This window comes from Pseudonaja textilis, chromosome 2, assembly GCF_049901715.1.
Source record: "Pseudonaja textilis isolate UNSWEBS1 chromosome 2, rPseTex1.2, whole genome shotgun sequence".
NCBI classification, from domain to species: domain Eukaryota; kingdom Metazoa; phylum Chordata; class Lepidosauria; order Squamata; family Elapidae; genus Pseudonaja; species Pseudonaja textilis.
In genome coordinates this window covers 176,637,194-176,661,985 of record NC_141991.1, presented here as the reverse complement: position 1 = coordinate 176,661,985, position 24,792 = coordinate 176,637,194, and the positions used below count along the sequence as shown (strand labels likewise).

The following is a 24,792-nucleotide window of genomic DNA, read 5'->3' as shown; positions in this document are numbered from 1 at the left end:
TGACGCTGCCGTGACGATGCAAGTTTGACACCCCTGCTTTAAACCATGGTTTGGTGCATTAGCTAAATGGGCTTATGTATGAGTGCAAATTTAATTTTCCTTCAGGCATGCTCTTGCACGGTTCTGTTTTCTGGATTAATTCTTTTCTATCATGATCCTCACGTACAGTATTACTGTATAGTTTAGCTGGGATGGATATAAAGCAGGCAAATTACATGTGTCCTGATTATTAAAGTGAGAATTTATGATTAAGTGTATTGATAACTTTCTTTTTATCAAAACATGTTCTTCAGCAAATAGCAAAACCACAACATTTTTAAATGAATATTTTTTTTTAATTAAAATAAGATTTTACAAATATTTTAAAAACTGCAGAGGTTTTTTACAGAAGAAGAGAGAAAAAGAAAACAGCTTATAAAAGGGTAAAAGAAAAAAAGTGGAGAGTAAGAAAAAAGCAAGGAAAAAAGATATCTAAGGAAGGGATTTCCCTCTTTTGCCACAGTAACAAACAGCAATTTTTGCTACATTTTTGCTACATGTAGCAATCTCTACCCTTCCATATTGCATATCATCCTTCTCTTTTTCCCATAAATGTTTCTTTTTAATCTATAAATGCAGAAATCAGCAGTTCGTTGTTATCCATTTTCAGCAAATATCTATAAAGGGTTTTCAGTCTTTTATAAAGGTAGTTGTAGATCCCTCTTTTAAAGCCGGGTCATCTTCTAAATAGTCGCAATCTGTAAAATGTTTTACTTCTTGAATATTTCTCAGAAAGGAGGAATGACACCTGCCTCTTTTTATAAAATAAAACTAAATCTGGAAAAATATCTCCTTGTTGGGAATAAGACTTTACCTTTTAGTCACTTTTTGGATCTCTGTGACTTGCTAGTGACAGTGCTTTTTAAGAGAGCTGAAGGTGGCAAAATTTAATGTAACTTTTGGTGGTAGAGCAGTGGCCCCCAATCTTTTTTGTGCCATGGCCCGGTACCGGCATCACAAAATGATCTGCGGCCTGGTACCGGCATCAACACACATGACAAGGCAAGGAGAGCTGAGAGACCAGCCAGCCAGCCGTCCCCCACTTCTCCCCGCCATCTTCAACTCCTCCTTTGTACCTTTGTCGATGGGCTTCGCTTCGGGACGGCTTCAGGACGGTCGCTCGGCTCGCCTTGCCTTGGGTGCTGAAAGAATCCTCGCGCCTTAGTTTTGTTCGAAGCCCCCCACTTCAACGAAACTAAGGCGCGAGGATTCCTTCAGGACCCAAACACCGCTTTCCAACCGGAAAAGCTCACCCGGAAGCACTTTCTCGTCAAACAAGATGGTGGCGCTCAGCAAACCGGCGGCCCGGTAGGAAATGTTCCACGGACCGGTACCGGTCCGCGGCCCGGTGGTTGGGGACCCGTGTGGTAGAGTTCAGCAATATCCTTGTCAACCATGTCCACCAAAGAAACCATTTCCTAATAACCAGGTGAGCCTCCCATGTTAGGTAGTCTTCTATTCAAAAAAACAACATACCCTAAATTCATAGGAAGCCCAAATATCCAAAGAAGGATGGTTACACCTTCAAGAAAATAGTATAACCATTTAATGAAGGTTATTGGATTCACCTTTTTTTAGCTTTATGCTGCTTAGGCGCTGGTGAATTCTGAGAGAGGGATAAAGTTATCCTAAAATCTGCCTAAATGGGACAGGAGAAGGGTCACCTCTAAATACTTTCATTAGCCTTCCTGGCAGTATTTTTTCCAAAGCACTGTAGAGAAAGATCAAGTCTCCTTTAATTCAAGCTCAACTCCTGTGACTTTATGGTTCCTATCAATGTGTATGTAATCATACATGTAATTTTCTTGGCACAGAGTAGAAAAGAGGAACGACTCAGTGTAGAGGATAACTATTTTAATTGCAGCTAACTTCCATATAAACTTAGTTTTAGTTTTGCCCTGGTTCCTTCCACTATGCCTCCCCCCAAAGGTGATGTTCTGCTGATCTGTTTTCTCTTGGTGGCTAACAAAATCAAAATGTGTCCTGCAGATAACTAGGACTACACTACCATTTCAATGCTTAACAGTCCAGAGAGTGAAATAAATGGGGAAGGAACAACAGAATGGGACTCCTAGGTAAAGAGTCCCTCTGCATTTTGTCATACATCCCAGGCTAAACTATATTGTCCCAGGCGCACATTCCTGCTTTTGCTTTCAACATCAGTTGGTGTAATCGTTGCATAATTTGCATTGTGGCAAGATTTAAGATCGGGTGATTAGCACTGTTAAAAGACATTCTGGTCTTGGCTTTCTTACTATCTGCATGTGGAAGCCAAGCATAGCCATTCAGGACAGGGTGTATCTAAGATCAATGCACAAACATTCAGTGGGTGGAGTTTCTTTTGATCCGGATCAGTGCAAATGGATTCCCAATCAATGGATTTAAATCATATCCCCTCCCACACACCCCACACCCATCTCCAGTTTGTAAAAATACTTGCTTGGCTGCTTTAACCAGTGGCTTAAAGAGGAGCACATGCTTGCAGAAGCTGTCTCTTTCTTCTCTGCATTAAGTTGGGAATTCAATTGCTGTTTTTCCATTTTTTAACAGGTCACTTGGGATGAAACATGCATGTATCATTTTCCCAGGATCTCTTTATAGGCAAACTTTCTCAGCCATGGACCTTCTGTATGCAGAAATACTAAATGCCAGAATTCTCAATAACAGCCTTACCAACAGGGGAATTCTGGGAATCTGCACATCTGGATAGTCCCAAATCCGGGAGGGCTGGCATAAGACTCATAATAAAGAAGACTGACTGTAGCAACCAATCTACTGAGATTGCAGCACTTTCATTCAGCTAATCAGAAGCTCTGTGCAGTTTTTTAAATACATGGAAATAAATATTCCTTATGTCTTCCCTTGGATGAAGCCACTTTGAAGTTGGTTGCATTTAATTCTAAGTGGGCACACACAGGCTTGTGATTTTAAAGTCCCTTTTAGCTTCTTATGATACTTTACTTGCTCAAAACAGAAGAATAGGCGTGCATAATTTTTAAGAGTCGGCTCATAGAAAACATTGTGGTCCAGTTAAGTTAGGTGCTGTCATATTTCTTTTTTTCTCTCTCATTCCCAATGCTTTCTCTGGAAACCTATGGACAAAATATTCCTTGCTTTTTAAATTAAATATATAACATTGCACAGTGCATTTTTAAAAATGTTGGTTAAACTGAAAAGTTGGAGAGAGAAAAATAACAACCCATTCCTGATAAAGTAAATGGCAAACCGCTTCCAAAGTTGAGAAAACGTTATGAATCCAGTATAACTCAAGGGCGTTTTTACCAGTTTCTAGACTCTGTGTTTGCTTTCTTCAGCCTAGAAACTGAAGCTTGGGAAGAAGTATTCAGCACAGAACAGAAGATACAGTTGCACATATCAGTTGCATTTAGTTGATAGTGATTTCCATTGATTTGGATAGTTGAAAAAAATCACAGTTAGTGCATGCAAGAAAACATGGCGGCATGGGGTGATTTTCCAACACTGTCTCCATCGTGCCCTGTTCATTTCCCCTCTTCATTTTTTTCCCTAGTTTTCCCTGGCCCTCCCTGAACTGTTGCCTAAGCATCTTGATTGAAGTAGTTGAGCAGGTTCAGTCTTCATTGGATTAGCCTGCCCTTTGCTGGTTGCCTTTTCTTTGTGAAGTTTGGGTGAAGATTTCATTTGCTTCTGTAGAAATCTTGGTTTCCCTTGTGTATCCCTAAACCTTCTGGTATGTTGATGGAGCTATTTTGGCAATACAAGTCAAGGATTTTTTTCCTCCATATGAGAAGAAATAAGAAAGTGCTTAATGGCCAAGAATGCAGGATTTGATCCATCTCATGGCAAGGTGTTCTTTTTTTTAAACCCTAACAAACAAACAGACTTTTTTCTCCCTTCCCTGTTTCTGTTACTGTGGGCCAAAATGTACAATTGGCTTGGGATATATTTCCGTCCAATGAGCAGAAGATTCCTGTCCTTCATTTGTTCACTCCTAATGTCAGAAAATAAGAATTCCAGTCTTAACCATTTTGAAAATAAAACCAGTGGGGAATAATCATTACAAAGTGAGGAACTGGAAGGGGTTAATAATTAGAAGAAAGCAGATACAGAGTGAACTGATCAAGGCATAACTCTTCTAAAGTCTTTGTTTTAATTAACATTAACATTTCCCATTCTTTTTTGAAGCGCCCTCCTCCAAGTAATTCAGGCCAATTAAGAGAAGTGTCTTGTGATTTAAGCTTAGTAGTCTTAAACACTGATGCCTAGTTGATAGATTGTATAGACTGTGGATTACTTCAGATCTTGTGGCTTTGGCATTTCTAGAATGTTAAGTTTGCAAGATCTGATTCTGGAATGGTAAGTTTGCACAATCAGTTCGAAACAACCTGTGTGAAGGAAGGTTGTTTTCATCACCGTCACCCACATGGGCCCAAAAAACGATCAACCAGGAGGACATGTTCACTGTGCCATAGACAAAAGGCAAAGGCAGCCATTTTTAGATGTTCCTGGAAAATTGATAATTGGAAATATTGATCCTACATATAGATCTGAGATAATTTCCAACCAAAAAAAACCTCTGTAGCACTTTTATGGACAGATGAGTTCTGTTGACAGGTGAAAAACCAGAACTGGTTTAAATTTGAGGGTTCAGGTTAAATTTCCTTGTTCAAATAAAAATAGCATTCTAAGCAAATCAGAATTCTATGCTAAATCCCCAGAACTTTTAGTGTTTCAGATTCTAAATGCCCAGATGAAAGATTCATAATTCAAAGGAGCGCAGGTGCTCAAGATTAATTGTTTTTCCCCTCTTGAGCAAAATGGTCAGTAATTTGCCCAGGCAGCAGGACTGAGAGGGAACAAGCTGGGAATGACTTGGATTGGGGAGGGATACTCACCTAATGACCAATGGGGTTCAGTTAACGGCAGTGGGGGGTGCTGGGATTGCTAAGCAGTTCAGTCCTATAAAGTTGTCCTATCTGACTCCATTGCTTAGCAGCAGATATTTCCAGTCCAATTACTGTTTTTAGGGTTGGAGTACAGGTAGTCCTCGACTTACACTAGTTCCTTTAGTAACCATTCAAAGTTAACAGCAGCACTGAAAAAAGTAACTTATGACCATTTTTCCCACTTAGGACCGTTGCAGCATCGTGATGGCCCCCTGATCAAAATTTGGATGCTTGGCAACTGACTCATATTTACGACGGTTGCAGTGTTCCGGAGTCATGTGATTCCCTTTTGTGACCTTTTGACAGGCAAAGACAATGGGGAAGCCACATTCACTTTAAAAAACCATGTTACTAACTTAACAATGGCCATGATTTGCTGAACAAATGGGGCAAGAAAGGTTGTAAAACGGGGCAAAACTCACTCATAAATGTCTCACTTAGCTACATAAACTCTGGGCTCAATTGTGGTCGTAAGTCAAGGATTACCTGTATTTCTCCAGCTGTTGACATAATTTTACAATAAGCCTGCCAGGGTTCCAAGTAACATACCCATAGCAAACAAAACTCTGAGGCAGGCAATTTCCTCAGAGAATAGGTTTATTGAATATGTCATATTGTCACAGGCTGGCGAAAACCAACTCTGATCCTTCCCACGGTTTTCACCTAATTAACAGTAAAAATTTGTCACTTTCTCAAAACAGTCACATGGTCCAATCAAGATACTGTCCAGTTGCTAGGTGACTCCAATTCCCTCCTTCCGAGCACCTACAGGAATGTCCTTGGTTCTCGAGAGAAAGTATTTTGTTTTGACTATAACACCCCAACCATCTCCATTCCCCCCTCCCTATCCCTCTCCTTCAGTGTGCCAGCACTGAAGTTTCAAAATGGCCTCAAGTCAGGCCAGCTTCAGGGTTGACAAAGCCTTGATGCTAAATGGTGTCCATTTACTGCAGTTTGGATAGTAGGTTGTCTCTAATGAAAATGGTCTGTTTGTTTAGAATGTATAATGAGAAGGATGAATGATCAAAAGCATCATTCTATCAATTGGTATCATCCTTCCTGCAGCTGAAAACTGCAGAACATTCTGGAGCTTATATCCACGTAGCACGTTTAAAGTTCAGATCCCTTTTGAGGCCAGCTACAGCTTTTCAATTGATTTCTGTAAGGTCAGGTTACAGTTGGGATATTGCAAGGCAACGAATGGTGTCTATAGTACTGCAAACCATGAACTTCAGTCCAGATATCCTTATCTTTGGTGCCCTGGTGTTTACTCTGTATGTAATATAACTGCCTCCTTTTGTTCAAAAGCCTGAAAGCAGAGAAGTAATTGCATATGTTTTTATGCCCAACACTAAATTGCTTTTAGAAGAACAGGGAGTTGATTTTAAAAAGGTAATTATTCTACAGTTTGTTTTTAAAAACAATCCTTTATAAATTAGTTTTCAATTCTATTATCTCATAAATGGTTCATTGATTTTTGAGCTGGATTAAAAAGTATATCTTGTCCTTACCTTGGTTTCTCTTTTACAAATAATATTCAGCAAGCGGTGATCTATGTCTGAATACTAATTGCCCTCCTTTTCTTGTGATGGTTTAAATACTGATATGTTTGTTGACATATCTGTTGTATTTAAACTTTATAGAATTAAAGTGTTCTTTTATAAGTAATGCTGCATAAACACAAAATGTGCAGTCAAACTGGTGCTGATTATTGTCTTTTCAAATCATTTCAACTAACTCCGCAATAATAATTTTAAAAAACAGCAATAATTTATTAAAACAACGTGCTTCATTTTGCTATTGCATAAGTGGAAGAACTGGCATAAGGCTAAGAGTCTAAATTATGGATTGTAAAATGCTTGGCTTGAATCTCATCTATGTCAGAATTGCAATGAGCTGTGTTAGTTAATAACAGAAAATATGGGGATCTATAATACTTATAAATTGATTCAGAATAACAGAGTTGGATTCATCCTACAAGGAGACTACCTAGCTGAAGTATAGGAAGTGCTTTAAGTATCTGAAAATGTTGTAGAAAAATATAATAGTAATACATATTTTAGTAGTATACATGATACAAATTAGTAAGATAATGTACTCTTTCTTTATTGTTAAAGAAAGTACACATACACATACCCAGAAAAATATGGAACTTTTAAAATTTGTTAAATACTAATACAGTAACAAATAATTTATATGACACCACATTAATTTCCGTTTAGTGCAGATCTTAATTTCAAAATTATTAACAGAGTAATGGATGTTGACTCAGCCTTCCATCCTTCCAAGGTGGGTAAAATGAGGACACAAATTGTTGGGGGAAAATATGCTGACTCTGTAAACTGCTTAGAGGGGGCTATAAAGCACTATAAAGCGATATATAAGTCTAAGTGTTATTGCTATTTCTGCCCAGAAATTAGTTTTATTTTTTCTGTGGGGTTGCAGCTGACTTTAAATATAACAGGGAAAGTTGCCAATATAGTTTGACTTTATCATAGCAATAATACCCCAAACAGATATTTTGTTAAAACTTTGTAAATGTTGTATTGGTCCCCAAAGTATGAATTGCGTAGACAGATGTGTTTGTACAGATAGTCCTCGACTTACGACCACAATTGAGCCCAACATTTACATTGCTAAGTGAAATATATGTTAAGTGAGTTTTGCCCCATTCTGCAGCCTTTCTTGCCACAGTGGTTAAATGAATTACTGCAGTTGTTAATTAGTAATGTGGTTGTTCAGTGAATCTGGCTTCTCCATTGACTTTGCTTGTCAGAAGGTCGCAAAAGCTGATCAGTTGACCCTGAGATGCTGCAACTATCCTAGACATGAGTCTGTTGCCAAGCGCCTGAATTTTCATCAGATTGTAACTTTGAACGGTCATTAAACGAACTGTTGTAAGCTGAGGACTACCTTATTTGATCATTTACAGCAGGTGTTTCCAAACTTGGCAACTTTAAGACTTGTGTGATTTCAACTCCCAGAATCCCTCAGTCAGATGGCTAGAGAATTCTGGGAGTTGAAGTCCTCAGGTCTTATGGTTATTAAGTTTAGAGGCCACTGATGTGCAGCATGGATTGGGAACCACCTATTGGTTGTGGCTTTTTTTTTTCAAAATCCCTAAAACCTCCTCTTAATGTGCAAAATACGATTTTGTGGATTTTAGGATTAATGTGATTTGCCTTAGACTTTTAAAATAGGTTTCTTTTTTTAAAAAAAGGCTCATGAGGTAAAAAAAAAAAAGCAGGAAATCTATTTCTTCAGCACTAAGATCTTCAGTTGTCAAGAAAGAAAAGAAAAAGAATAATATGGATCTCTAACCAGGGGAAAAATACTTGCCCCAAGTATATCCTAGACATATTTAAATTGATCGTCTTAAGAACCAGTTTGGTCTACTAGGGGTTAAGGCAGCAGGCTAGAAAGCCAGAGATCACGAGTCCAATTTTGCCTTAGCAATTGAGCCAGCCACTCTCAATCAGGTCAACCCAACTCACAGGATTGTTGCCATGGAAAAAAATAGGAGGAAGATATGTTGGATATGTTCACCACATGGGGTTCTTTATAAAAAAAAAATAAAGGTGGGATGCAAATAAATAAAAACTCTTAAAATAAAATCCAGTGATATAAACCTGTTTTTTATTTCTCAGTAGTAACAAAACTTTACAACAATGAGCAACCCCTTTGCACATCTCACGGAACCTCTGGACCTGGACCAGTCAGCAAAGAAGTTCTTCAATCTGAATCATTTGAAAGATGCCAGATATGGTATGTTGGCTATGGTCAAAAGGGTTTGTCCCATGCCTGAATTCACCTCTACCTTCACAATGCTCTCATCTGTTGATGGTTCTTGATGATCGCTTTGGCTTTATCCTTTAGAGACCCATAGCTCATTGGAAAACACAAGCAAAAAGTGTCAGATTTTAGGACTTTTCATCTCCAGACAGAAAATTGAAGTATGGAAGGGCTGGTTTTTAAGCATTATTACCTTTCAGAAGAAAACATATTGGATCAAAGATCTGAAAACACTTTTTCTATTTTGGGCGAAAAGTATGGAGAAATATTTCTCCTAACCATCCAAGTGGCTTTCATCAGGCAACCCAACCCCTTGCGGCTTCACACGTATATTTGCTACCAATCTCCATATGTATAGAGGTCACTTTCTCCCTGTTTATTACAGAAAGTCATATCTTTTCCTTTATATTACAGCTTCCCCAATGGGGTGGGTCTCCAAGTTCCAGAATTATTAGTTGTTGGATCTAAAACAGGGGTGTCAAACTCAAGGCCCGTAGGCCAGATCCAGCCCATAGGGCTGCCGTGGAAACAGTGAAGGACCAGCCCACGGTGCCTCTGCCAGCCAAAATGGGCTCCTGAGCACTGTTTTCAGCTGTGATGGCCTCCTACAACCCTCTGCCAGCATGTGGCCTTCCTAAGCTTCATTTTTGCTGGCAGAGGGTTGCAGGAGGTCATCACAGCCGAAAACAGAGCTCGGGAGCCCATTTTGGCTGGCAGGGTGCTCAGGCCACCACTGGCGCCCCCGACACAAGTGATGTCAATCTGGCCACAGCCACCCCACCTCAGCCCCCTGAGGACAAACACAAACCTGATGTGACCCTCAATGAAATCGAGTTTGACACCCCCAGTCTAAAAGATTGTAAATCTCTAGATCCAGAGATTGTAGAAGTCTGGTTTAATTTCTGTATCAGTCTTCTCCATCTGTATATTCCGGAGAGATGTGAATTTCAACCTCCAGAATTTTCATCGATGTGTGGCCGGATGGCGATTGTGGGAGTTAATATCTGGAGTGTGCCCAAATGAGAAGAGTGTTCTGTATTGTGTCTTTGGTTTTCACTCAGAGAGATGCTCCCTCTTTGATGTGAGACAAATTTTTGAAAATCTCAGCTTCTTTTTCTGAGTCTTCTTTTCAATTTCATTCTCTCCTCCCCTCCCTTTTCCTTTCTTTCCCAGCACACTTACCGTTTTCTATCAGAATCTTGCTCGAGGCTGCAATTCGCAACTGTGATGAGTTTCTTGTGAAGAAAAACGACGTTGAAAATATCCTCAACTGGAAAGTGATGCAGCACAAAAATATTGAAGTGCCATTTAAGCCTGCTCGGGTTATTCTGCAAGATTTTACGTGAGTTGTGTGTGTATGTGTATGACTTCTCCATTAAGTTTGCTTGTCAGAAGGTCACAAAAGGTGATCACGTAACCCTGAGGTACTGCAACAGTCTTAAATACATGTCTGTTGCCAGGTATCCAGATTTTGATCACATGAACACGGGAATGCTGGAACAGTCACATGAAAAATGGTCATAGGTTGCTTTTTTCAGCGGCACTGTAAACTTCGAATATTCACTAAATGAATGGTTTTAAATTGAGGATTGCCTGTACTACAAATTGCACTGGGATGAAGACTTCTAAACAGACAGCATTGGTCTGTTTCTAGGAAAATATTCAGTTCATGCTCATGAATGAATATCTCAAGCAAAATTCACCAAAAACATGGCCTTTTGATATTTCAGTAGACTATAAAACCAGGTGTTGGGTTGTAGTTGGCTAGTAAGAAGCAGCATGCAACTAATTTATTTCCAGTTTGAGAACCCTCTAAAATATATAAAATTCAACTTTCAGAATTTTCAGAATGATTAAGTTAGTTAGGAATTACAAGATTTATTGAACCATAGTGGCGCAGTGGTTAGAATGCAGTACCGCAGGCTACTTCTGCTGACTGCCAGCAGTTTGGCAGTTCGAGTCTCACCCGGATTGCTGGGGGCAAGATGCTGACTTTGTAAGCCACTTAGAGAGGGCTGTAAAAGCGAAGCAGAATATAAGTCTAAGTGTTATTGCTGTTGCTATCATGTCTGCCTACCTGATACAAATTGTCAATTCAATACAAATTGACTAAGGTTTTTTTTTTCTCAATAGAGAAAAAAAACTAACATCGCGTCTCCTGGTTTTTAAGGAGTGCTGTTCCAAAAACAACTGTTACATGAAATCACTTTCTTCCCCTTGAACCAATGGTCTTTAATATGTGGGATATAATTTTAAAAATAACCTACCTTGTAACATGGTAAAACTTACTCTCATTAGTACCACCTTAAACCTGAAAAGCAAATTTGAGAATCCTCTGGTCATGTTTCCTCCTAGAAGGGAAGAAACATTCACCTCAGGTAGAGTCACAGCCTGGAAATCAGTGACAAGCAAAGGACAGAGTTCTGATTTCTGTAGTCTTTGGCTTGGTGACCAAGGTCGGAGTTTGCATTTGAGCAAACTTTACGAAAGCATCTTTACATTCAAGGCAATGTCAGTGATAGCACATCTCTGCCAATTATTAACACCTGCTGCATTTTTTAACATCTCGATTATGTTTAAATCTCTCTCTTTTTGAATATTTTTGCAAGCTAAACTTGAATGAATTATCTGAACTTCAACTCCCAGAGTTCCTCAGCCAGCTTCGCTTTGCTGGCTGAGGAATTCTGGGAGTTGAAGTCCACAAGTCTTAAAGTTACCAAGGTTGGAGACCCCTGCTACATACCATACAATCATTAAAAACGGACAGTAATGAACTAAAATCTTACAAAACTTAATAATTGCCAGCCAGCTTATCTGCAAACGTACAGAAAAGCAATGCAGAACCAGTAGCAAGATAAAATTTAAAATATTAAACCATTCAATAAATAAAAGAACTGAAAACATCTGGAATGTTTTAAGTATTATAAAAAAAAAAACCCAGAACATTAAAATAAAAGGGAGGGGAAGTAATGTATTCAAGGGAATACAGTATTAATGCCATGCCAAATAAAGATAAAGATATGATATCTGGTGTTTTCCATTTTTCTTACACTCGATCAGGATCATTTCATCATATTTTCAGATCTTGTTATGGAATTTTAAAAGGAAGATTGCATTTATTTCTACATGAAAAAAATAAGTGTATCTTGTAGATAGTTGCTAAAAACTGGGACAGATGCATTTTAAAATATCTGTTCTGTGCTGGGAAAAAGATGACTATTCTGGGGGCATGATTAAAAAACGGTATTGATAGGGTATGTTTGCATCATGTTTGGGTGTAAGTGGGGAAAGTTTTTATTTTACCTTCATAAGAATTGAGTTGGGTGCTATCTGAGGCATTTTTGCAAATTATTTTCTTGTCTTGGCTCAAGTTTTAGTTTTTCTGATCATTATCTTGGTCTTCTTTCATTCCTTTAAGCTTTAGTCCTAAATGAGAAAATATTATGTGAAGCTTGAGCGTATTAAATAGTTTTGATAAGGCCCAGGAATCTTCCATTTTGACACTGGTGCTACTCCCCTGACTTGGTACCTCTGTTCACATGTGGAATCTATTATGTCAGGAAGAAAGATTTGAACTAGCATTTTTTCCTGACAAGCTATATGCTATTTTTCTGAATGCAGAAGATATATTTGGAACAGGGTTAACACAGCAGTCCTTCCTAACATTGTGGTTACTCAGTACCTGCCTTGAACCTTATATGGCAGTCTGTGAAATGCCATCTTATACAATGTACACAGTGGCCATTTTTTTTTTCTCAAAGCAATAACAGTTGTTGTGAATCAAAATCCTTGCATACGAAGGCTGAGCTTTGTGTAAACGTGAACAAATAACACTTCGATAGAAACATCACTGCAAGAGTAGAATCTCTCGGTTTTCTTAAACTATGGTTAATATATGCTTTTTCATTACAACCTAACTACTACAGTTATGTAAAACTTTGGACTCTAGAGTCTGGCTGTATGTTGCATACATTTTGATTCTTATGTATTAAAAGTTTGCCACATATTCATGAACATTCATTCTATAGTAGGCTTATTTTCTTCCAAAACAACTTTCATTTTTTTCCCAATTACCTGTGAGAATCTGTCCTAGCTAAAAATACTGTTTCTAAAACAAACATAATGTAGTGGGAATGGAATCACTAAATTCTGTTCCAACTTTTACTAAACCTGTTGTGTGGTCTTACTCTTAAGAAAACAACTAATAGCATTTTTTTGGAAAGCATTCCAGATGAATTTGAGTTGCTGATGTTGGAGAAATGTACTTGCAAAGGATTTGTTCAGACATTGCTGTGTAATTATCCTAAGTAATAGCAGTGTCTGAACAAATTCTTTGCAACTACATTTTTGGATAATCCACAACATTATTAGTTGTAGATTTAATTATGGTTTTGAATAATTTTCTTATTTTCCATTGGAGGAATTGATATTTGTGCAGATGCTTTGAGGGTGTAGAATTAGAATAATCTCTCCCAATTCTTCTTCAGTGTATTGTAAGTTATATAAAATATAAATTTAGTGCCAGGCTCATTTATTCATTTATTGGGCTTGAGCTGTGATGAGATAAAAAGGATTCTGGGATAATGCTGTAAGAGTTCTAGCTTGTTTACTGCCTGTGACAAATTGCATTAAAACTAGAACTTTTTTTTTTCACATTAATCTCCTCCTCCTCTTCCTCCTCCCAGTCCCTGGATCTATTTGTGATTTGAATCTCAAACATTCGGTTGCAAAAAGTTTGCTTAATATTCAAATAAATATCCAAAATAACTATAGGTAGTCAACTTACCACCATTCATTTAGTGACTGTTCCAAGTTACAACAGCACTGGAAAAAAAATGTTTTGCATAGATTTAGACTAAAAAAAAAAACCTATTGACTATGGTCTGAGAGTTGTACCATAGTATCAATATATCTGCAAGAAAGAACAGTTTCATGGGCAATTCATGTACCTGATTGCAGTTTGGCGAATTAGAGACATTTTTTTTCTCCTCTTTTGCTCTTTGATTTGCAGTCAGCACTACCATAGTATCTACAATCCAATACTTTCCACAAGTGAATAAGTCAGCAATCTCTGGCATTTGCCTATTAGCAGGACCTAGAGCTTGCCAGCTCAGATAACCACAGGTAATTAGAGTTAATGCTACAACACAAATTGTAAAAGGACAGTAGAAGGAACAAGGAAAGTAAAACATGACTCTGGAGCTTGTTTGTTTGGAAAGTTCTTTCTGTTGAACCAGGGTGTTTGCTCTTATAGCACATTCGGGTGTGTTGAATCTAGCTACCATTCTTCACTTCGCAGCTCCAACTCTGGACCTTGCGAAAGTGTTGCTTGCGTGCGTGTGTTGAGTTCAAAATCTTACTTGCACATTTCTGCAGTCCCTGGGCTATCAGTTTTTGACAAATTTGCCTTGTGTTTTTTGTTTGTTTGTTTTACTTTCTTGTTGCAGAGGTGTCCCGGCAGTGGTTGATTTTGCTGCTATGCGTGATGCAGTGAAGGCCCTGGAAGGTAACCCTGAGAAAATCAACCCCGTGTGTCCTGCTGATTTAGTCATTGATCATTCCATCCAGGTTGACTTTAATAAAAGGTAGGAAATTTACCTTTAAGCAGCATGCCAGGAAGGGAGGAAGGGAGGAAGGAAGGAGGGAAGGGAAGGGAAGGGAAGGGAAGGGAAGGGAAGGGAAGGGAGACCAGAACTTCAGTGAAGAGCAAGGATTCATTACATTCAGAGACTGGGAACCCTTAGGAAGGTAGCCATGTTAATCCTGGGGACTCCTACTTTATACATTCTAGATTAAGGGTCTTCAAACTTGGCAAGCTTAAGACTTGTGGACTTCAACTCCCAGAATTTCTGAGCTAAAATGACTGGAGGAGGAATTCTGGGAGTTGAAGTCCACAAGTCTTAAAGCTGTCAAGTTTGAAGACCTCTGTTCTATGGTATTTCTCCAGGGTCATGTACCAATGATGCATCATATGTTGCTTTAACTTCCAGGTGAGGTGAAATATCTTTGTCAATGGCTCCACAAGCAGAGAGGGGCATAGCAATGGAATTGTCAGTCAGGAGAGAGTTCCGGTGGATGGCAATTTCTCCTGAGTCCCCACATGTTAATTGTAACCAAGTTTGGAAGCTCTGAGTTAGATAATCCCTTCCTCAGATTAACAGGGAATGGTATTCACATGTGAATGTTGGGAATGATTAGCTCAAAAAGTTTGCATTCTTTGAAATGTAATCTTTAGCATAAGGGCATTCCAGGGAACTTGCTAGATGAGACCAAAGTCTAGTCTTTCTCCAACAATAGTGTAGCTACTGAAAACCTTCCCTTCTTCTCTTATTTATATATGAAGCCTGGTGTTCCAAGTCTTGTTTCTGAACACTAGGTTTCCATTTATTTGAAGTTGGAAAATACTGTGTTTCTCATATAAGGCCGGGTCTTTTTTTTTGTGCCCCGAAAAAATGGCTAGGCCGTCTTTTCGGGGTGTGTGTGTGATTTAATTCCCCCCCTTGCATCTTCGGGTGGGCGGGCGGCGATGGCTTGGATGTTGACCTCGGCGTTGGTGGGGCACTTTGTATCGGGGTCAACGCAGGCAGCACCATATCCTGGTGTGCAACAAAAGTACTTCCTAATGGCAAGCCCCCCCACCATTCCCCCCCATTTTGCATGTTTTAATATAGGCCTTAATTTGGGGGGAGGGGCTTAATTTCATTTCATGCCTATAAAACATGCTGGGACTTCCTATTGGGGGAGGCCATATTGTTGGAGAAACAGGGTAGTACAAGATGAAAAATGGAAATGATTAGAGGCTGAAACAGTTTAGGAGGCCTAATTTAAGCAAAATCAGACTATTTTGCTTAAAAAATAAAAATCAAGTAAGAGAAGATGTGATAGAGGCACATACAATTATTCCTTTTATGATGGAAGCAGAGATAAGAGATTTCTGTCGTGATTAAAATCTGAGGCCCCATAAATCAAATTTCAAAGGTTCAGAGTAGACGAAAATCAGTCATTCACACATAGGTAATCCTCAACATACGATCAGAATTGAGCCCAATATTTCTATTCCTTTATAAGGCAGTTGTTAGGTGGGTTTTGCTCCAATGTGTGACCTTTTTTTTGCCAGAGTTGTTAAGCGAATCATTGCAGTTGTTAAGTCAATCATGCAATTGTTAAGTGAATCATACAGCCGTTAGGCAAATCTGGTTTCCCCCATTAATTTTCCTTGTCAGAAGCCAGTTGGGAAGATTACATATGGTGATCACGTGACCTCAGAATAGTGCAAGTGTCATAAATACCTACCAGTTGCTATGTGCCAGAATTCTGATCATGTGACCATGGGGGCGGGGGGAGGTTTGCAGTGGCCGTAAGTGTGAAAAACAATCATAAGTCATTTTTTTATGTGCCATTGTAAGCTCAGTCACTAAACGAATGATTGTAAGTCGAGGACTACAATCGAGGACTGTATTCTATCTTACTCTATAGAACAGACCAGATGAGGTTAAAATAAGGTGGCTCAACCATGAGTTTAGCATATTATGAAAGGAGAATACTTACATTGTCCTAAACACAGCCATTGTGTTTCTTTATTCCAGGTTAAGGATTTATTGAGCCCAGATTAGTGGATTTTGCCCTCATGCAGTATATATGAGGGTCACGAACTTGAAGTCTTGAATGGGGATTAGATAAATTTATGAGGGAAAAAGGAATGATCACCTCAGAGATGGGGAACAAACAGAAAACCATATACTGAGAAGAGAGCATTTGCCCTTGTATCCTGCTAGTGTGTTTCCCATATGATTAGCTGGATCTTTTGATTTGAGTGAGAACAAAATCTGTCTTGCTACTAAGACTTTTTAGTCTAATTCAGCCTGGTTCTCAACTCATATGGCCAATATTCCAGTACCTCTTTACATAGTGCTTTTTTCAAAGCCTTGAATGTATTTTTGTCAGCTGTACTTTCTAATCTTTTTCTGCTTACTAGAACGCTTGTTCTTGTATAATAACATGTTTTAGAAACCTTTCCCTCACTGTTATGTTCAGAATACTCTCTGCCAAAATGCCTACAGGGAATTAGCCGTTCCTTGAGACAGTAGGAATTATTATAAAAGCTTTGCTTTTTTCCTAACTCTCTAGTGCATGGCGATTAAAGAGCTCCATGATGCTGAGCTAAATAAATACCAACTCGCTCTCCGCTTTCTTTTTCAAGGTAGACATTGAATCCTGCACTCTTATCCTACTGATGTTTTCTTACTTGTATTAACCTCTAACCTTTCACTGCAGGCCAGACAGTTTACAGAAGAATCAAGATTTGGAATTTGAGAGAAACAAAGAACGATTTGAGTTCTTGAAGGTAAGATCATACTTCCTTTGTGTGTCTGCAAAGCTAAGCATGGAACAGCCTACTAAGGTAGAAAGGAGTCTACAGAATCACAGCTCCTAATGTATTAGGAACTGTCAGATACTTTGGCCACCTAATGAGAAGGAAGGACTCACTGGAGAAGAGCCTAATGCTAGGAACGGTTGAGGGCAAAAAGGAGAAGGGACGGCAGAGAATGAGGTGGCTGGAGGGAGTCACTGAAGCAGTCGCCGTGAGCTTAAATGGACTCCAGGGATGGTAGAGGACAGGAAGGCCTGGAGGAATGTTGTCCACAGGGTCGCGATGGGTTGGACTTGACTTTGCAACTAGCAACAAATCTATTAAGAAGTATGACATGGACCTGTTTTTGTCTTGAAAGATTAGCTAAGAAGAGAAGTTAGCAAAGTTTTTTTTTTCCATAAAAGAAGAGAAAGAATTAAACTTGATAAATGCTCTCCAACCAATGCTCTCCAAAATTTAAATGTTTTTTAAATTTGAGCTTGGTTATTCTTCGGTATCACACGTACCAAGCCAGACAGTTAATTTTGTAATTTCTGTCTAGCTCATGCATCTGGCTCAGTAGGTAGCCAATCAGAATGGGGCTGTTTGCTTGATTATGGTATCTTAATTTACATCTTGTCAGATTTTAAGATTAAAAAAAAAAAAACCACAGGTGTATTGGTGAAACCACAAAGTCTGAATAGAACTTCAAAAATTTGGTAGTAGGTCCACGTGGGCAGAATGTTTTAAAAACCAAATCTTCATATCCCAATATTTATAAATTGATGACTAGGCAAGTGAAATACTTAATTTTGCTACTTCTTAAGACATTTCCTTCTTTTCCATTTGTGTTTTAGTGGGGCTCTCAAGCCTTCCAGAACATGAGAATTATTCCTCCAGGTTCAGGAATTGTCCATCAGGTGAATTTAGAATATCTGGCAAGAGTTGTCTTTGATCAGAATGGATTCTATTATCCAGATAGTGTTGTGGGTACCGATTCACATACCACAATGATTAATGGCTTAGGTGTACTTGGCTGGGGTAAGTGCTTTTAAAACGGAACTGTCTGTACATTGGGAATTTACGTGGTGTTTAGAAAAAGTCAAAAATGAGAAGGTGTTATTCTGAATTTCTTCTTGCTGTTTCCCCCCTGCTCCTAATAGGAATAGCACTTAGTGTGTGTGTGTGTGTGTGTGTGTGTGTATGTATGTATGTATGTATGTATGTATGTATGTATCCCACCCAAATACCATATTCCCCAAACAATCTGGATCCTCATTTTTACCCACCTTGGAAGGATGGAAGGCTGAGTCAACCTTGAGCCTGGTGGGATTTGAACTGCCAAATTGCAGGCAGGCGATAGTCAGCAGAAGTGGCCTGCAGTACTGCACTCCAACCACGGCGCCACTAAGGGTCTAATATATAATCAACTGGGGTAAAATTTGTGAGATTTTTTTTTTAAAAAAAATATTGATTGAGTTTTCAGTTGCTGAATTTATGTTCAAATAGCTTCGTATGTTTATTATTTTTATCCCACCTTTGATTATTTTTTATTAGTGGCGAGAGAATACCTAATATTCTTTCCTCCTCCTTTTTCCCCCATAATAACAACCCTCTGAGAGAGACTGGCCTAGAATCACCCACTTGCTTTTCATGCAGTGGTGATATTCAATTTTTTTTACTACCGGTTCTGTGGGCATGGCTTGGTGGGTGTGGCAGGGGAAGGATACTGTAAAATCCCCATTCCCTCCCCACCTCACGAACCTGCTTTCCAGCTCTGTTCTCCTGTGCAGGGCAACAACAGAAGACCCAGCCAATCAGCTGGGACTCAGGAAGCAGAGGATAGATGGGTGCGCGGCTAGTCAGAGGTGGTATTTACTGGTTCTCTGAACTACTCAAATTTTCAGCTACCTATTCTCCAGAACCTGTCAAAACTGGCTGAATACCACCTCTGCTAAGGTGTGACTACAACTCACCATCACCAGGTTTCTAGCCTGATCCATAACAGTTACATCAAATCAGCTCTATATCTTCTGAGAAAAAAAAATCCATTGGCCATGCAATGGAACTTGGAGTCCTGATCTTGCTGAAGTACAGCTTCCAATATCTCTATCCAAAGTCCAAAATGTATGGAAAATAATATATTCCCTATACGGGTCGTCCTTGACTTACGACCACAATTGAGCCCAAGATTTCTGTTGTTAAATGAGACATTTGTTAAGTGAGTTTTGCCCCATTTTACAACCTTTCTGGCCACAGTTGTTAAAGCGCAGAAATTCTTAAGTTAGAAACATGGTTGTTAAGAGTGAATCTGGCTTCCCCATTGACTTTGCTTGTCAGAAAATCGCAAAAGGTGATCACATGACCCCTGAGACATTGCAACCGTCATAAATACGAGTCAGCTGACAAGCATCTGAATTTTGATCATGTGACCATGGGGTTGCTCCAATGGTTATGTGATGACCCAGAGCGTGGCACAAAGGCAACACAGTCAAATAAGCAAGAAGAGTCCCTTTAATACTTCCAACCCCTAATATCCAGGTTACCTTTGGCTGGAGAAAAAACTCTCCCAAGAACAGTCTTTAAGTGGAGGAAATTCAGTCCGAAAACAAAGTACATACAAACTGTAAATAAAAATCCACACAAACCAGGTGGCAGTAATTAACTTGACAGGGCAGGATAAGGAATTGCAGACTTGAAAGGCCAATAAAGCACACACAGTCGGGAAGACGCCAGGAATCCAGATAAGCCTCAACAATAACAGATAACTCACGGTTTGCTTCAAACAACTTTGCTGTGCATAGCTTCCCTTTTTAAACACTGTGTTCCCAGCTGCGGCTAATGAAGGGAATCAGGGCCCTTTCCTCCCCTGTAAGCCATGCAACTCACGTTTCTCCCTTCGTCGTTCCTCCCTGCATGCCCTAGGATGAAAAGGGGGTTGTCCTGAATCTTCCTCTGAATTCCCTCTGCCTTGCTCTCTCTCTTCCCTGCTCTGCCCAGCCGGACTTTGCCCTTCCCCAGTTTCTTCCACAGCCAACAGAGCCCTACTCCCACTCCCTGTCAGCTGCTCGGCCTCCCCCTTAAAATCAGATTCCGACAGTGGCATGACAGGTTATAAGTGTGAAAAACTGCCATAAGTTACTTTTTCCAGTGGCATTGAAACTTTGAACAGTCACTAAACGAACTACTGTAAGTCAAGGACTACCTGTACTTGGTCAGTGGTTTTTTTTTTTAAAAAAAAAGTCGAATTCAGGCTAGGAGCTTCGTGTCACACAGCCTCTTTCCATACAGTGGCAGAAGAACTTATGCTGGGAATTGAAATAGGAGAAGAAGCGAGCAGTTACTAACCCCATTAGTATCAAATTCATAAGTGGAGGCCCTATTTAACCATAATTAGACATGGCCTCTGATCACCAAAATGTTTTTCACACCATTGATCATGCCTGATTTAAGGAAATGCAGGCCGAAGCAGCACTGAGTCTATATTTCCCTGGAAAGTTAGGGGAAGTCAGGGGAGCGATACCAGTTAGTTATCATATGACAAATTAATACCACTACTGAAATAGCCCTATTCCTGAATGGTAGAAGGAAACAAATGAGAAGTTGTCCCAGTGACTGAAGCATGACAAAAGGCTCACAAGATAGAAGCCATGCCTTTAGTTTCTCTAATTTTCAAAGTGTTCTCCATAAATCACTGAGTCAGATGAAGACCATTTTTACCCCTTCTGTGGGAAGAGAAGACATTTATTTACCTTGGATAATATCAGTCATTGTCCCAGAAGAAATATTCCCACGTGCCAAGAATATACATGGAAGAATTCTAAGGTTTATATACCTGGCTTGCATTCTTACTCCACTTTATTTTGAGGGCAAAATCTTCCTGATTCTAGATTACATCGGTTAATTAAAGGCGGGATTGCATGTTGAAGGTGATAAAATTGAGATTCTTAGCAGATGTGGAGAGAGCCTCGATATACATCTGCACTGTTCTGTGAAGAAGGCTGATGAAGAAAAGTAACGTTAGATCGGCATGTGTTAAAAGAAAGCAAAATCGCACTGTGAGATCTTAGAATAAAATACTGTTGTTGATTTCTTATCTTTCAGAATATCTAGCCATTTTGGAAATAGTTTAAAATAAGGATTTTTAAAAAATCACATATATATTAATTAGAGCCCTGTTCCTAAATATTAAATCCCTGAAAGAGCTCTTTAAATCCCATGAAAAAACCACCAAACTTAAGCCTAAAATCCCGTTTAAAATAAGCTCAAAGCAGTAATGCATTTAATCTTTCTAGAGAAATGCTTTGACTCAGCATATATCAGGAAACCATAAGTTTTTCTTTCAATTCCAGTTGTAGTTTGTTTGGTTTTATACACACACACACACACACTTTTGCTTGATCAGCTAACATAAAAATGCAAACAGGGCAAAGTAAGAAACTTTTAAAGTTGTTTTTTTTTATTCAGTTAATACAACTTCAGGCCTTTCCTCACTGCTTAGTTGATGTGTTCTTTATTCATTCTAGAGTTGGCTGAGATGATAATTTGCTGCCGCGGTTACTGAGCCTTCTCTCTATTATTCTTTTGAAATCACTATAACTTATATCAATTCAGTTGAAAATAAAATATAAAGGAGATACAGAATATTACTTAACGTGGAATAGGTTTTACCAATGGTTAGAGATAAGAGGTAGAAATTAGATTAAGAAAGAGCATAAGTTAAACATGAATGTTGTTTAAAACTATAAGTATGCTAATATAATCAATAGGATTACAAATAAGATAATATAATTATAAATACGGTTGGACTTATTCTGTTGTATTACTACTATTGCTATCAGTATATATGTTACTATTTATTTATTTTCTAAAATGGAATGCCCAGACAATACACTGTATTCAAAATGCATATATATAAACAAAAAAAAACTTGACTTAAAAAAACTTATATCAATTCAAGATCAAAGGTGACAATCCTAGCAGATTTCACACACTTTCAAACTACATGTGATGACCCGGGGCATGGTACAAAAGTAGATAAATTCCCTTTAATACCACCAACTTGGCCCCCAATGTCCAGTTATCCTCGGCTGGTGATCAAACTCTTCCAAAAACAGTCTACAAAGGCAAGAAATGCAGTCCGAACCCAAAGTACAGATAAATTAGAAATAAAAAACAACAACACAACACAAACCACGCTGAAGTAATTAACACGACAGGCCAAGATAATAAATTGCAGACTTCCAAAAGATAACGAAGCACACACAGTTGGGAGGATGCCAAAACCCAGATAAGTCTTGACAAAGATAATGTACGCTTTGCTTCCAGCAAGGTGCTGTGTGCAAACGCCCTTCTTATATCCTGTTCTCCCAGCTGCAACTAATGAAAGGGATCAGGGCCCTTTTCTCTCCTGTAAGCCACATTGCTCCCTTCTCCGTTCCTCCGTGCATGCCCTAAGATAAAGAGGGGCTGGCCCTGGGTCTTCCGCTGAATGCCCAGCTGGACTGTCTCCTTCCCCTGTTTTTTTCCACAGCCACTGGAGCCTCACTCCCACTCCCTGTCAGTCAGTCTTCCCCTCAGAATCAGACTCCCAACAAGGGCATGACACTACCCTAAAAGATGGTCAGACTAAAGGAGAAATACTACTTTAATTCCAATTCAGCTGACTTAAGAATAGATCACTTACATCTCAAAGCAATGTGTTGGGGGCACAGGAAAAAAAACATGCAGCCGAGATATGTGCCACAGTTCGATACAAGTGAGAAAACCTGTACGTATCTGGAAATGTAATGGTGCGTCCCTTTAAAATTAAGAAGACAATGTAATAAACATTGTTTGTTTTCCCTTGGGAATAGCCAAGGAAAACTAGATCTAGAGTGGATCTAAATTTGATAAAGAGATGCATGCATAGTATTCCACTGCTGAGTAAAATAAATGTATTTCTTGATGTCATGTTTCGAGATATCCTTATCTTCTAATTCATTGGCAAGCATTTGTGTGTGAGTATTGGGGGTTATGAATATACAGGTGAAACTCAAAAAATTAGAATATCGTGCAAAAGTTCATTTATTTCAGTAATGCAACTTAAAAGGTGAACCTAATATATGAGATAGACTCCTTACATGCAAAGCAAGATAGTTCAAGCCGTGATTTGTCATAATTGAGGTGATTATGGCTTACAGCTCATAAAAACCCCAAATCCACAATCTCAGAAAATTAGAATATTACATGCAATCAATAAAACAAGGATTGTATATAGAACAGTATTGGACCTCTAAAAAGTATAAGCATTCATATGTACTCAGTACTTGGTTTGGGCCCCTTTTGCAGCAATTACTGACTCAAAGCGGCGTGACATGGAAGCTATCAGCCTGTGGCACTCCTGAGGTGTTATGGAAGACCAGGATGCTTCAATAGCGGCCTTCAGCTCTTCTGCATTGTTTGGTCTCATGTCTCTCATCTCTCTCTTGGCAATGCCCCGTAGATTCTCTATGGGGTTCAGGTCAGGCGAGTTTGCTAGCCAATCAAGCACAGTAATCCCATGGTCATTGAACCAGGTTTTGGTGCTTTTGGCAGTGTGGGCAGATGCCAAGTCCTGCTGGAAAATGAAGTCAGCATCCCAAAAAGCTCATCTGTGGAAGGAAGCATGAAGTGCTCCAAAATCTGCTGGTAGATGGCTGTATTGACCCTGGACTTAATGAAGCACAGTGGAGCAACACCAGCAGATGACATGGCTCCCCAAATCAACACAGACTTTGGAAAATTCACACTGGACTTCAAGCATCTTGCAGTGTGCGCCTCTCCATTCTTCCTCCAGACTCTGGGTCCTTGGTTTCCAAATGAGATGCAAAAGTTGTTCTCATCAGAAAAGAGGACTTTGGACCACTGAGCAACAGACCAGTTCTGTTTTTCTTTAGCCCAAGTAAGGCACTTCTGACGTTTGTTGTTCAGAAGCGGCTTGACAAGAGGAATACAACATTTGAAGCCCATGTCCAGGATCCGTCTGTGTGTGGTGGCTCTTGATGCACTGACTCCAGCCTCAGTCCACTCCTTGTGAAAGTTCCCAACACTTTTGAATGGCCTTTTCCTGACAATCCTCTCCAGGCTGCGGTCATCCCTGCTGCTTGTGCATCTTTTTCTTTCACACTTTTCCATTCCACATAACTTTCTATTAATGTGCTTTGATACAGCACCTTGGGAACATCCAACTTCTTTTGCAATTACCTTTTGAGGCTTTCCCTCCTTATGGAGAGTGTCAATGATGGTTTTCTGCACAACTGTCAGCTCAGCAGTCTTTCCCATGATTGTGATTTCTACTGAACCAGACTGAGAGACCATTTAAAGGCTCAGGAACCCTTTGCAGGTGTTATGGCTTAATTCGCTGATTAGAGTGGGACACTTTGAGCCTAGAATATTGAACCTGTTCACAATATTCTAATTTTATGAGATTGTGGATTGGGGGTTTTCATGAGCTGTAAGCCATAATCATCTCAATTATGACACAGCACAGCTCGAACTATCTTTTTGCATGTAAGGAGTCTATCTCATATTAGGTTCACCTTTTAAGTTGCATTACTGAAATAAATGAACTTTTGCACGATATTCTAATTTTTCGAGTTTCACCTATAAGAAGAAGATGTAGGACCTAGCCAGGGAAGGAAGCGTTAAATACAGGGTTAGTATTAT

The 24,792-nt window shown here is 39.3% G+C and overlaps 1 protein-coding gene across 4 annotated transcripts in view; it reads left to right on the top strand.

The window, feature by feature from the left end:
- Window positions 1-24,792, top strand: part of ACO1 (aconitase 1) — a 52,932-nt gene that overhangs the window by 6,948 nt on the left and 21,192 nt on the right. The window contains exons 1-6 of one of the 4 annotated variants that reach the window (XM_026713459.2): window positions 6,088-6,356; window positions 8,612-8,729; window positions 9,930-10,098; window positions 14,204-14,341; window positions 17,031-17,100; window positions 17,964-18,147. In XM_026713459.2, coding sequence (XP_026569244.1) covers window positions 8,633-8,729; window positions 9,930-10,098; window positions 14,204-14,341; window positions 17,031-17,100; window positions 17,964-18,147 — 658 coding nt within the window. In that variant the 5' untranslated portion in view covers window positions 6,088-6,356; window positions 8,612-8,632. Of the gene's footprint in view, window positions 1-6,087; window positions 6,357-8,611; window positions 8,730-9,929; window positions 10,099-14,203; window positions 14,342-17,030; window positions 17,101-17,963; window positions 18,148-24,792 lie in introns of those variants that run through there. The other 3 variants (XM_087926536.1, XM_026713457.2, XM_026713460.2) reach the window with 3 other exon arrangements.